General features: G+C 51.8%; 2 protein-coding genes across 2 annotated transcripts in view; one reads left to right on the top strand and one right to left on the bottom strand.

Moving 5' to 3' along the window:
- Nucleotides 1-844: 844 nt before the first annotated feature.
- Nucleotides 845-2,723, top strand: G6M90_00g001830 (uncharacterized protein; the record flags this gene model as incomplete). Its single annotated transcript, XM_066129518.1, has 2 exons — nucleotides 845-1,020; nucleotides 1,073-2,723. 2 exons carry the CDS (start codon nucleotides 845-847, stop codon nucleotides 2,721-2,723), a joined length of 1,827 nt encoding a protein of 608 aa, XP_065985835.1.
- A 758-nt stretch (nucleotides 2,724-3,481) lies between these two features.
- The window catches only part of dtxS1_0 (Nonribosomal peptide synthetase dtxS1), a gene marked incomplete at both ends in the record, with an annotated part of 30,977 nt that continues 20,332 nt past the window's right edge, over nucleotides 3,482-14,126 (bottom strand). The window contains 2 exons of the mRNA XM_066129517.1: nucleotides 3,482-10,459; nucleotides 10,519-14,038. Of these exons, the coding sequence (XP_065986132.1) occupies nucleotides 3,482-10,459; nucleotides 10,519-14,038 (10,498 nt within the window). The remainder of the gene's footprint in view (nucleotides 10,460-10,518; nucleotides 14,039-14,126) is intronic.

The following is a 14,126-nucleotide window of genomic DNA, read 5'->3' as shown; positions in this document are numbered from 1 at the left end:
CGCGTTTATTTCCTCGAGACCCGCATGTAGAACGGTATGGGACTGTCATTGGGACATTAGTATGAAGATGATTGACCAATAGTCTTGGAGACGGCAATGGAAGATGAAGTTGGCCGATGATATTATTCTATAATAAAGGTCAGCGTTGGGTCTGTGGGTAGCTGAAGGTTCGTAGAGATTTTTAAAGCGGGTTACAATCGGGTGACCTTTTTCTATGAACTTCATTAGATGAGATGTTGTGTCATTTTAAGGAATGGTATAATTAATGGCGCGACTTTGCGTTGATGTAGATATTGCAATGCAGAGACACTGTTGGGTGAAGTGTGCTACAGCATATTGGAGAAAAATGTCATGGTAAGGAAGCAGGAAATAGAATTATTCGCCACTTGTTCGTTGAAGCGCGCGTAGACTGCTAAATGTATCACTATGCCAGAGCATGTTGCAACATGACTGACTACTGTTGGTGATTCTTCTATAGGGTAGGTTACTTCGGCATGACGCCTCACCCGAGGCGCAAGAGCATGTTGACGCCAGTGCGCTTTGCGGACCAGTGACTGCTCCCGGTGGCTCACGTGCCGAGTCAAATGGCTGGCTGGTGCCTGGCGACGGCACGGTGTGCACACGGGTGACATCAATGGGCCAGATAGTGACATGGGACACCCTGATGGCCGCGCAGTCTAGCTTGTCACCTCAATCGTCACCTGTTGCTTGGCCCTCGACAATCCCAAGCTGAGCGCTTCGTCAGCTTCGGCCGCATCTTCCCTCAACCAGCATCATCACCTCCGGCTTCGTACCCGCGAGGTTCATGAGGCCCAACTGATTGACGCATATCAACAACGCCGCCATGGCGCCAAGCTGGATTTTCGGCGCCACCATCGCCCTCGTCTGCCGTGTTGCCCACGGTGCGCAGCCGGGAGCTGTACAGCCCGTTGCCGCGCCGATGCGTGACCTGGCCTGGGGACAGCTCAACTTTTTGCACACGACCGATACACATGGCTGGCTGAGCGGCCATTTACTAGAGTGAGTTCACTTTCTTCTCTTGGAATAAACCACTGGGCCATGCTAAACACAGTGCTGACGGAGCAAGACCCCAATACTCAGCCGACTGGGGTGACTACATTTCATTCTCCCAACACATGAAGAAGCGCGCCGACGATACCGGAAGCGATCTACTCCTCATCGATTCAGGCGACCGCGTTGAGGGGAATGGCCTCTACGATGCATCGACCCCCAAGGGTCTATTCTACTACGACGCTTGGGCCGAACACCATGTCGACCTGATCTGCGTCGGCAACCATGAGCTGTACCAGGCTAGCACGGCCGATTACGAAGCCAACACAACCGTCCCCAAATTCGGGGATAAATATGTGGCTTCAAATGTCGATTACGTTGATCGCGCGACGGGCCAACGCAAACCCTTGGCACAGCGATACCGCAAATTCAAAACCAAGAACAAGGGACTCGAGATTTTGGCGTTTGGCTTCCTGTTTGACTTTACCGGAAACGCCAACAATACTGTGGTGCAGCCTGTTGCCGAAACCATCAAGGAGAAATGGTTCCAAGACGCCATTCGCGAGAAGCCCGATCTTTTTGTTGTGGTGGGCCATGTCGGCTTGCGCATGACGGAATTCCGCACCATCTTCACGGCTCTGCGAAAACAGAACTGGCACATCCCAATCGTATTTTTTGGTGGTCATGCTCATGTGCGAGACGCCTTGAGCTACGACTCGCAAGCATTTGCCATGGCCTCGGGACGATATTTCGAAACTGTTGGTTTCATGTCCATTGATGGCATACAAAAACAGTCGGCCGATGACGTCTCAGCTGCAGCATCACTCAAGTTCAGCCGCAAGTACATTGACACGAACCTTCTTGGCATGTACTATCATACTGGACTCAACCAGACAACTTTCCCCACCGACGACGGCAAGCGTGTATCCAAACAGATTGCACGCGCACGCAAGACGTTGAATCTCGACCACCGTTACGGTTGTGCTCCGAAAGATCTGTGGGCAAGCCGTGTCCAGTATCCCAACAACGCAAGCATTTACTCTTGGATTCAAGACGAAGTGTTCCCCGACGTCGTGGTCAACACGAAGCGCAAGGACAAGCCTCGCCTCGCGATCCTCAACACGGGAGGCATCCGGTTTGACATTTTCAAAGGCCCATTTACCCGCGACTCAACGTACATTGTCTCTCCGTTCACGAGCGGCTTCAATTACGTGCCTGACGTGCCATATAACATCGCCAGCAAGGTTCTCACCCTTTTGAATGGCGCAGACAAGATCTTGAGCACACACGGCGCCGAAACCAAGTTTATGGCGATTCCCGAAGTCATGTTCCCATCCGGACACGGCCAATCGCCAGCTGATGCGCATCAGGCTGAGGACGAGAGGCTTGAACTACGCGACGCAAAACCAGATCTGATTCGCGGCTACACCACCAAAGACGACATTGGCACAGATGGCGATGATACCGTTCACGAAGCCATTCCGTTCTATAACACTCCTAATTGTATCCAATCAGAGATTAATTTCCCCGAGAAAGGGGACCCCGAGACGGTTGACTTGGTCTATATCGATTTTATTCAGCCCTGGATCATCCCGGCATTGAAGTTTGCCGGCGGCGACTATACCGCTGATGATGCCAAGGTGTACATGGACGGCACGCTGACGTATAAGCTAAGCGAATGGATTGGTAAGAATTGGCAGGGTGACTGTTGATGTAGTGCGACTGCGAGCGCTTCGAGGATGCCATAGATGTAATAATGCTTCAAGTTCTGCCAAGAGTTGCCCGTGAGACTAGTCGTTGTGAGGGGCTCCGTCGTGCCCCCTCCCACATGCCCCTGCCTCCCCTTAACATAGTATCTATCCGCCAGACGCTTAGTATACGGCGTTTTCAAGGTTGGCGTGAAGAGACAATCCGGTGACTTGGGGCTTTGGTGACCTCCGCCGCCGGCCCCACTCGGTGTTTGCGCGGCCCCGTAGGCCCTGCGCCGCGTTGGCCCTGTCCCTGCGGAAGCGGTGTCGTCGTACCCGGATACCGGTGCGAGTTTGGGCCTCCAGGCCTGTCTTGAATGACGATGATCCAGCGAGTTGGGCGATGAGTAATTGCCCAGTATACTCGAAGAGCGGCAAAGCAGCCAACTTTGCCGACTCTGCCGAGAAACAAGAAGGAATTGTGTAAAAGTTGATATTTGAAGATGACGCTAGGCTGATAACTTGCAAGCGCAAAGACAGCTGCGTGACGTAGAGCCCGTGCAGGTTCCTAGGTTCGTCGCAATTCACAAATACTATGAAACGGAAAATGATCTGGTTCAACGAAACAGTAATCCATAAGTATATACCAAGAGAAATAATACAAAAACACCATCTGGCAAAAAATACAACTAAAGCATTCCACGATTAAGGAAGCACATTCTTTTCTTCATCCGTTTTCTGTTTTCCTATCCCACGTCCTCCAATTAGTCAGAACCGACCAACTACTGCCTCGCCATGTGAAGCAAGAGTTCAAACCACGTAGGGTGCTCAAAAACGTCCTCAATTCTGAGCCTGTAGCCCTGCCGTTGCATGTGAGCGGCCAATTGGCCGGCATTGTCGCCGTCGCCACCTAGTTCGAAAAAGGACTCTGTAGATTCGTTGCCAGGCACGGTCCGCAGGCCGAGGGCATCTTTCCACGCCGTGCCGAGAGCATTCCTCAACTTGGCAGGACAGCCACGCAGCGCCGCCATCTGCTCGTCCGTCGGCGGAGCCAAGGCGACCTCAGGGTCGGCCGGCAGGGGCAGCAAGGCCGGCAGGCTGCGAATGTCGCGCGGTGCCAGGAGTTTTGCGTCCATGGCCCTGTAGAACTGGATAATGGTGTCGGCCAGATCCGACGCGAGCCGCTGCGCCAGGCTGTGGGAGATGACATTGTCCGTAAAGGTAAAGTCGATATCGGTGCCGTCTGCGCCCGGCGTCGAGGTGATGTAGACCTCGACACTGTCAATGTCGCCCGTCGACAGGTCGGCGCTGTCGAAATCGACCGAGGACTCTTCCGTCTGGCGGTCTTCGTAGTTCTGGTGTGTAATGACGGAGCTGAAAAAGGCCCATTTCGGCCAGCTTGTGCAGTTATGAATGATGTCTCGGGAGCCCATTGTCTCAAATGGCATGCTTGCCGCTTGCTGGGAATTGACTGTAGCAATGAGGTCCCTGGCAGACCAATCTTGTTGGAAAACGACGCGGGCTGGGACAATGTTTACGCAGGGGCCGAAGATGTCTTGTGTGCCTGGCTGGTTGCGACCGTGTACAAGGTTGCCGAATACAACGTCTTCGGTGGCTGAATATTTTGCGAGGACATACGACCACGCGGCCTTTAGGACGGTAGCAAAGGTAAAGTCCTCGGATTGCAGGCTGGATGCTGGGAGAGTCTTGACAATGTTCGGACCGAGTCCATACCCGAGACGGTGAGTTGTCTGATGCTTGATGGGTGTTCGAGTGCTTCCCCGGAGCATGGTCCGCCAGTATTCAGTCGCCTTTTCCTTATCGACGAGCGATAGAGTGTGCATGTAGTGCGAAAAACTTGTTTTCGCGTCGCCTGGAGGAGCCGACTTGTATGCGGCTTCAAAGGCAGCCCACATCTTGGCGAGCGCCGTGCCGTCATACTGTGCATGAGATAGGCGTATTACAATACGATACTTCTGCTCTCGTGTCTGACGAATGACGCAAATCTTTGTGAGTGATTTTCCGAACTGCAGATTGCAGAGCAAATCTTGCTTCTTCAACTCCAAAGTGTATCCATCCAAGCTACTCGTCGCGGTTTCAAACACACCAACATCTAAATCCAGATTCATTAGCACGGCTTGCAGGAATGAATCTTTGTATGCAATGAAGACGGTTCTCATCATGTCAAGACGCCTAATGAGACTAGCGCAAGCGTGCTGCATTTGGCCAAGGTCGAAATCGCCGTCATGATCTAGCGTGTGGTAGTACACAGCGCTACGGGCCGTTGTGTAAGTTGTAAGTAGATATCGGGCCTGCTGGTCGGTAACAGGCAGGATGTCCTGCACGTTATCTTTAGAGATGCCGTGTTCGACCAAGATCTGCTCGATTTCTAGTCGGCTTTCTGGCGGCAATAGCGAAAATCGGCGATACTCGAGTGCATGCGCAGCCGGCTTCCCGTCTAAACATTCTAGGCGGGAAGCCATCTGTGACAGTTTAGGGCCTATGAGAATGTCGGCAACAGCAAGGTGGAAACCTTGGCTCCGGGCTCGCTGGGCGAGTTTCATGGCCTGGATCGAGTCACCGCCAAGATGAAGGAAGCTATCATCCGCACTGATTTCTTCGGCATTGAGGTCAAGGACGTGAGCCCAAAGCTTCTGCAGGCACAGCTCCATAGGAGTAGACGGCGGCCGGCGTTCTGGCTGTGGCCCAGTCGAAGACATGAGCTCCAGCAGAGTGAGTTTCGCCCCCATAGCGCGGAGCTGCTTGCGGTCCAGCTTCCCGGTGGCGGAAAGCGGCAGCTTGTCTACCATGATGTAGGCCGAAGGGATCATGTATCCAGGAACCTTGGAAGCAAGGCGATCGTTGAGGCCCGCTGTCAGTGTGCGCATCTCCGACTCGAAATCACCAAGTTGTCCGGATGACTGTATAAAAGCAGCTAGCATCGCGTTTTCGCCATCTCGAGGCGTTATAACCTCCGCTGCAAGTTGGAATTTCGAAGTGGCGTTTAGGCTTGATGCAAGATTGTGTTCTACATCGCCAAGTTCCAAACGCTGGCCGTTGATCTTGACCTGGTCGTCCTTTCGACCGACGAATGTCAAACTACCATCGACATTGTACTGGACGAGATCACCAGTTTTGTATACGCGCCCTCTGCGACCTTGGTGGCCCGGTCCGCCACGGAGTAGCCAAGCTGGGCTTTCGATAAAGGCGCCTGCAGTTTTTGTGGCATCGCCAAGATAGCCCGATCCCACGAGCGGCCCTTCCAATACCAATTCTCCAACTGTCCCAACCGGTGAGAGTTTGTCGTGATTTGAAGGATCGACGACCCAAGTACACAAACCGACGCCGCGACCGATGCTGGCTGCTGAAGATGAGCAAGTCCCGTCGAGTTCGGCCAATGTGGCCTTCACTGTGCATTCTGCCGGACCGTACATATTAAGCACGCGCGCATGCTTTGACCACTGGGAGGCTTGGTGGTTGGTAAGTGCCTCGCCAGCAAAAACAACGGTTTTGAGGCATCTCAAGTCTGATGGCCGCAGTGTACTGGCAACAGACGGCGTAATATCTATGAAGTTTGCATTGTAAGCTAGAATCGAGCCGGTAATATTGTCGAGAGCCTCTTGCTGTGAAGGTATACAAAGGCAGCCCCCCGCAGCCATGGTATGGATAAAATTAGACCAGCTAATGTCAAAAGCGTACTTGGCAAGGTCAAATACGCGGGAAGACTTGCCGAAGCCTGTAATAGCTTGTTGGTGACGGATAGCACTACTAAAGTTGGAATGAGTGACGATGGCTCCCTTCGGAACACCAGTGCTACCCGATGTAAACACAAGATAAAGTTTGTTCCAGGGCTCAACTTTAGGAAGCGTCTGTAGGGCAGGTTCGTCAAATTCTTCTTGGGATCCTTCGCCCAAGACCAATATCGGTTGATCGGTCAAGCCCTCCGCGAGCCTTTGGCTCGAAGATGACGCCAGAACCAAGGACGGGCTGACTTGTTGCAATATACTGCGTAGTCGCTCTGGAGGCAATGTGGTATCTAGAGCGACCGATGCGCCTCCCGCCTTCATAACAGCTAGCATCGCTACAGGCATCCAGCGAGACTTCTCAAAGCAAAGAGGCACGATGACATCGGGACCAATGCCTAGACTAACCAGGCGGCGGGCGATGCGTGTGGCGATAGAGTCAAGTTGATGATATGTCCAGTTGCCGTCCCACGCGCAGACTGCCGGAGAATCAGGATATTTAGAGGCATTCTCGGCAATTAAGTCATGCACGGCGTAGTTAGTAGTCTCAGGGACGACGGAATTCCAGTCCCAAATCTCCTTCAGCTCCCCGGGGCTGACCGTGTCAATATCGGAAATCTTGAGCTGAGCCATATCAGGGTCGCAGAGTTGGCGCAGAATCAGGTCAAATCGGGCCGCGAGCTTCTCGACCTCAGACTTCTTGATCACTTGAGAGTCGAATCTGAAGCGAAGCAGCGCGCCACTATTCTCAAGGTCGCATTCAATCGTGATAGCATGGGTGTCAAATCCTGCAAAGGACTCATCGACAATTTCGTCTCCGTCCACGTCCTCTTCGTCTTCTGCGTCATCGAAGAGAGAGCTTGTGGATTTGCCGGGTTCCTCAATCGGGTGAATGAGCAGTAGTGTTTGAAAGTCGCAAGCTTGCTTGGCAGATGCGTTGACCCTTCGAATTCTCTGCAGACCTGTTTGCTCGAATGCCGTCATGTCAATGACTTGGGCTTGCACTTGCTGCAAAAGCTGCTTGACGGTGCTTTCTCTGTCAACGGGCACCCTAATTGGCACAGTAGCAATTGTCGGGCCCGTCATGTTCTCAATTCCAGGTACTGGAGCCTGTCGACCAGTGACTGTCGCACCAAAGAGTGAATCGCAAGAGTCGGAGTGCACCGCAATAAGGATTGATAGTGCGGCGCGTACAGCAGTTGATGCGGTTGTATCCGTCTTTGGCCACGCCAGATCTTTGATTTGGTGCGAAATACCAGCGTCTGAGCGTGGCTGGTATACTGGCGAAGGTAGTGATGGGAATGCTTGAGCCTGGATTTGGTTAAACTGCGACGTCCAAAACCCTTCGACACCGCCGTCATCGACACCACCAATAAACTTGACAAAGTCCTGGAACGGCGGCGGTGGTTGTAGAACTGTTCCATTATATGCCATCTCTAGTCTCTCAAGGACCAGTGGCATTGACCACCCGTCATACAAGGCATGGTGTACAGTCCAAATAAAGCAATGTCGGTCATGAGAGTCTTTGGCGATAGCATACCGCATGAGAGGTGTACCCAGGCCCATACCCAGCTTCCTGTCTGCTTCCTGGTAGAGAATGGTGCTGGTAGGTTCTGGCCACATTGTCGGTTCTTCTGCAATAATAACTTGAACTAGACCTTGTGTGTGAAGATCGACAATTCGTGTTCGAAGAATTGGCGTTGTTGCAATGACGTGCTCCCAAGCACGCTGAAAGCGAGAAATACTGATATCAGGCTTGAGCTCGAAGATATTTTGAGCCACATAGTCACCGGAGCGTCTCAAGGTAAGAGCCAAAAGGCCTTCCTGTAAGGGTGTGCAGGGGAATGCGTCTTCAACAAGCGGTGCGCTGACGTCGCAGAGCTGGGCAATCTGGGCTTGCCACTCTAGTGCGTCTCGCTTGCTTGAAAGCAAAGAAAACGGAAGCACGACTTCATGTTCATTGCCGAATGAGCTGCGAATAGTTTTAGCGAGGTCACTTAGGCACGGGTGGCGAAAGATGTCGGTGACGGTCATGGAAAGGCCAGCATCTCGCGCCAAGCCAGCAAGTTTCATGGCTCCAATCGAATCTCCTCCAATTCGCAAGAAGCTGTCTTCGGAGCTAATCATCTCCCGTGGAATCCCAAGTACAGTGGACCAAAGTCCTTGAAGCTGAATCTCCTTTGGTGTCGTTGGCGCTCGTCTTGTCGCCTGGGTTGGGCCATGGGCCATGAGCTCGACTCTTGTCAGTTTCTCAGCCATGGCGCGGAGTTTTCGTCTATCCGTCTTTCCCGAAGCCGTCATTGGGATGCTCTCGAGCAGCATGTATGCAGAGGGTATCATGTATGCGGGCACCTGCGCGGCGAGTCTGTCAGCCAGACCAGCGATAATCTTGTCCAAGTCTGCAGATGTTTCCTCTACGCCCAAGAAAGCAACTAGAGCACGTCTTTCGCTGTCTTGAGGCTTGACCACGTCCACAACCACTCGAACGTCGCCTTTATAGGTAATATTTGAGCTGATGTAGTATTCGACATCACCCAGCTCTAGACGTTGACCGTTAATTTTGACTTGGCTATCTTTACGGCCAATGAATGTTAGGCTGCCGTTAGGCTGGTAACGCACAAGATCGCCAGTCCTGTACAGGCGTCCCTTTCGTCCGGGATGAGTTGCTGAGCCACGAAGCAGCCAAGACGGGTTTTCAATGAAAGATGCAGCTGTACGCTCGGCATCATCGAGATAACCAGGACCAACTAGCGGGCCTTCAAGGAACAGCTCACCAGTGCTTCCCACAGGGGCAAGAGAATCACCCGTGGCGCTCACGACCCACGTATTGACACCAAAACCACGACCAATGCTAGCCACTTGAACATTGTCTGGGTCAATAGTTGCCACGGTCGTTGTTGGTGTGCACTCGCATGGTCCGTATGAGTTCTTGACGTTTGCCATACTGGCCCAATGCTTGGCCAGTTCGGGCGAAAGCACTTCGCCACCAAGAATCAGCGTATCTAATCGCTTTATCGCGCTGGCCGGCAGAAGCTGAGCAGCCGAGGGGGTCATTTCCGCGTGGGAGACTTGGAATCTCTCCAACGAGCCGGCTAAATCGTTCTGACGCTCTGAGTTTGATGGAATACAGAGGCATGCACCGCATTCGAGGGCACTAAGCACATTTTGCCAAGACACGTCAAATGTATACGATGCAAAGTCATAGACTCGGGCACCAGCCTTGAAGTTATGTGCGCCGCGTTGATGGCGGAGGGAACTGGCAAAGTTTGAGTGATTAATAGTAACGCCCTTTGGAGTTCCAGTACTGCCAGAGGTGAACACAACATATAGCGTGTTGGAAGGCGTCACATCGGAAAGGATCATAGCTGGATTGGGAGGCGTTTCCAGACGAGCCACATTCGCCTCGTCAACTGTGAAGACGAGGCCCGTAGTGAGGCGACCCACGAGATCCCGGCCAATTGATGAAGTAAGGATAATCGTTGGCTTGAGCTGCTGCATGATGATGCGCAGGCGCTCCTCAGGGAGGGAAGTGTCCAACGCCACACTTGAGCCACCGGCTTTCATAACTGCAAGCATTGCTATAGGTGTCCATCGAGTCTTTTCAAAGCAGAGCGGAACCATATGCTCAGGACCGACGCCGAGTTTCAATAATTCGTAAGCGAGGTTTGTGGAAAGGGTATCCAATTGCTGGTAAGTCCAATCTCCATCCCAGGCACAGATGGCTGGGGCGTTGGGGAATTTACGCGCCGTGTCGGATATTAAATCGTGTACCAAGGCTTCCACCTTCTCGGGAACAACAGAGTTCCACTTCCATATCTGCCCAAGATCTTCTTCGCTAACCATGTCAATAGAAGCGAGGGTGGCTGACACTGTCTTTTCATTAATAATTGACATGGTGATGACCCTCAAGAGCGAAATAACACGCTCGGCCTGTTCGTTTGTCAGGCAAGACAAGCGGTAGTCGAGTGAAAATGCGACTTGGGACTTGCCATAGCTGATGTCGAAGGAAATGTCATACTGCGTATCGTGATGAGTACTAAGTTTTGGACATTCAATTTGGCAGGACGCAAACTTACCTCAGTAGGATCCTCGTGATCCATGTCAACAAAAACCAAATCTCCGACAGCGACGTCGTCTGCCGCATCTGCATCGTCCTTTTGAAAAGAAACAATAGTACTAAATAATGGGTATCCGGGAGAGAGCCGAAGGTCATGCTGTATGTCGGCAAGAGAGCAGTGCTGAAAGTCAAGATCTTCTAGGACTTGATCGTGAAGACGCTTAACAAACTGCCGCGGAGTCCAATTGCGCGACACATCAGCGCGGCAAATCATCATATTAGCGTAAGCGTTAACAGACTCTGCGATGCCATCAATAGGTAGATCACGGCCAGAGGCAATGTATCCAAAGCACACAGAATCATTGCCAGTGTAAGTTGATAGCAATAGCGCCCAGGCACTTTGGAATATGCTTGCAGGGGTAACAGATTCGGATTCACAGAAGCGCTGTATGCGTGTAAAGTCGTCGCCGTCGAGATCAGTACTAACCACAGCGATAGAGTTCCCAGGAGAAGGCGCGTCAGAGAGAGTAGGAAAGTGACATGGCTCCAGGCCGGCTAGCTTTTTGCTCCAATATGCCATTTTGTTGGCCAGAGGACTGGACTTGAGAGCCCGGACAAAGTTGCGGTTCGTCTCCGCTAAAGTTTCTGTGCCCAAGCTCCCGCTATATGCCATTGACCAGTCGTTTAACATTATGGCGGTAGATGCACCATCAACGATTGTGTGGCTCATTTCAATCTGGCAGATGATTGTGTTGGCATCCCTAGCCGTGCAGAGAACTAGACGATGAGCTGGTTTGAGCCGCTGGTAGTCAACCGAAGGTAATTTCCGAATCATAGTCACAGCCGCTGTCCTGTTTTCGGCCTCACATATTATTATCTCTCCTTGGTATGTCTCGAGTACGGCCTGAACAAAGGCCGTCTTCTTGTCGACACCTTCGATAAAAACACTGCGGAGGGCTGGGTGGCGCGCAACAACAGCTTGCCACGCCTTGGCCAGTACGTCAATGTTAAGCGGCTGCAGGCTATTGTGGTGTTTCATCTCATACGTGAGCAACGTCTTGTAAGCTTCCGGATCCTTTATCTGACTAAGTAGCATGCCATCAACCATAGGCGAGCAAGGATAGATGTCGGTGACGGTAGTGCCAGTTTCAGACTGTAGGGCGGGAAGAATACGATTTTGCAGCTCATCGAGGCCCTTGTAGTCTAGATTCAAGAATTCGTAGTCCGAAATAGTGAGCGAGGGCTGGCAGGCCAACAGGGAGTTGCAAAGAGCCTGCATGGAGGGAGCTACCTGCGCGATCCAGTCTCGGATAAGATCCTGGTGGTTGATATGCCGGTTCCAAGAGAAAGTAAATTTGGTTAAGCCACCTTCAATGGAAGCATTAATGCTGAAGAGTGCAGAGGCGGGAAGGTCATTGCCGACGTCGAAAATATCGAATGCGACATTCTCAAACAAGGACTCGTCGGATTCCAACTGCTGAAACTGACCATGGTAGTTAAAAAGCACTTCCATGACACAATCATGAGACTCAAAGGCCTTGATACCCTCATCATTGAGATAGCGCGAGGTGAAGTAGGCCCAGCCATTTGACGGTAGTTGCCTTCTAATATCCTTGACGACTCTCGCACTGTTGTTCCTCGTGTGATCACGCGATACGTGCATCGGGGTCATTGTGGTGAACCAACCAACAGTTCGGGATAGATCGATTTCAGCCCCCCATGGCTCTCGGCCGTGACCTTCATTAAAGATTGTGAGGCCACTACGCATTTTAAAGGTCTTAAAGAATGCATCCCAAACTGACGCCAGAATGATATCAACTGGCTCGGTATTAAATGCCTCATTAGCTTCTTTAAGCAAAATCGCAGTTGTCGCACAGTCGACCTCGAAGGATTCCTCGATATGGTCATCGAAGGTATTGGGGGTGGTGGGAGTGTAGTTCCAGAACTCGAGCTCATTGTGAACATCGCTGGACAAGACTCTCTCAGGCGCAAAGTTTGGCGACTGAGCTTCTTGTTTCTGAAGACTATGCCAGACTTGGAAGGGTAGCTCTTCGAGGACTGTACCACCGTTGAGAAGGGACTCTAAATCCTCTAATATGACACGCCAGGACACCAAGTCGACAACTAAATGATGAGCAATGAGTGCGAGGTATTGCTCGCTGGATGGGAGAGTGAACAAGTCAGCGGCAAAGACCAACCCACGCTCAATATCCAGCTCTTGGTGGCGCTGAGATATTATTGACTGGACTGCGGGAAGGGTGTCGGCCTGCAAAGATGCAAAGTGATAAAGGCCATCGCTTGGCTTTGGGATCAATTGCGTCCAGGAACCTTTCGTTTCATCCAGGTGAAATCGTGCTCTTAACATAGAGTGCTCCTGAACAATCTTGCGAAGAGCAAGAGAGACTCCATCTGGGGACACCGGGCGCTTAATTTGAACATAGAAGGCCTGGTTACAGTAATAGCTTGTGGTGTTTACCTTGTCTGGCGGGGACTGGGCAAAGAACCATTGCTGTATTGGTGAGAGGCTGAAAGGCTTGTCAAAGTCTTCCTCTCGGGATAGAGACGGACCCTTGGCAACAGTTGCAGACTCGGCGACATCGACGAGTTTTTTACTCCTGAGTAGTGACGCAACAGACACTAGAATACCAGAGGCGCGGCAATACGGACTAATACGCATTGCAGATATAGAGTCACCTCCGTTAGCGATAAAGGATCGCTGCATATTAATATGGCTGGCAGGAATATTTAGAACGTGACTGCATGCGTCTTGAATCACCCTCTCTGTCGCGGTGACTGGACTGCTGGCTGACGATATGGCGTTCGAAATTCTGGCAGACATCTCCGCATCAAGGCTAGAAAGCCAGTTGTCAACCAACTTGCGGTCCAGCTTGCCGGAATGGTCGACAGGAATGTTCTTCAGTGCCACCCAGACATCTGGAACCATGTAAACAGGAATTGAGTTGTCTAGCAAAGCCTGTAGAGACGAAATATTGTCTTGTACCTCCTCGGCCTTGTCTCTTGCCATGAGATGCAGTTCAGTATTATCGGCATTGCTATCGCCCTCATAACTCCCATCGAGACTAAAGACACCGACAAGTTTATCGGCAAAGGGTCCAGACTTAGGGACCAAGCAAGCAGCTTGACGTATCGATGGCAGGCGCACCATGTGATTCTCAATGTCTTCTAGCTCCACATGTTGACCGTGGATCTTGACCTGGGCTTCCTTGCGGGCAATGAAGGTCAAGGAGCCATCCTTATTATAACGGACCAGATCACCGGTCCTGAATAGTTGGCCTGTGCGGCCTGGGTATTTTGGATCGCCACTACCACGGTTAAGCCATTGTGGGTTGTGAATGAGGGCTGCCGCTGTTGTTTCGGCATCGCCTAGGTAGCCAGCGCCAACCAATGGTCCTTCTAGCACAAGCTCCCCGATGCTGCCAATGGGTACAAGGGTTGTGCCATCTTGTGTATCAGTAATCCATGTGTTAATACCGACGCCTCTGCCAATTCTGGGCTCATCGGCATCCTCCGGGCGAACACTGCACATGGTAGCTATTGGGGTGCATTCGCAACAGCCATACGTAAACCTTAGGTTTACTAGTGGAGCCAAGCGCCTGGCTATATCTG

Source organism: Metarhizium brunneum, chromosome 1 (genome assembly GCF_013426205.1).
Source record: "Metarhizium brunneum chromosome 1, complete sequence".
NCBI classification, from domain to species: Eukaryota; Fungi; Ascomycota; class Sordariomycetes; order Hypocreales; family Clavicipitaceae; genus Metarhizium; species Metarhizium brunneum.
This window is presented reverse-complemented; position numbering and strand designations above follow the sequence as displayed.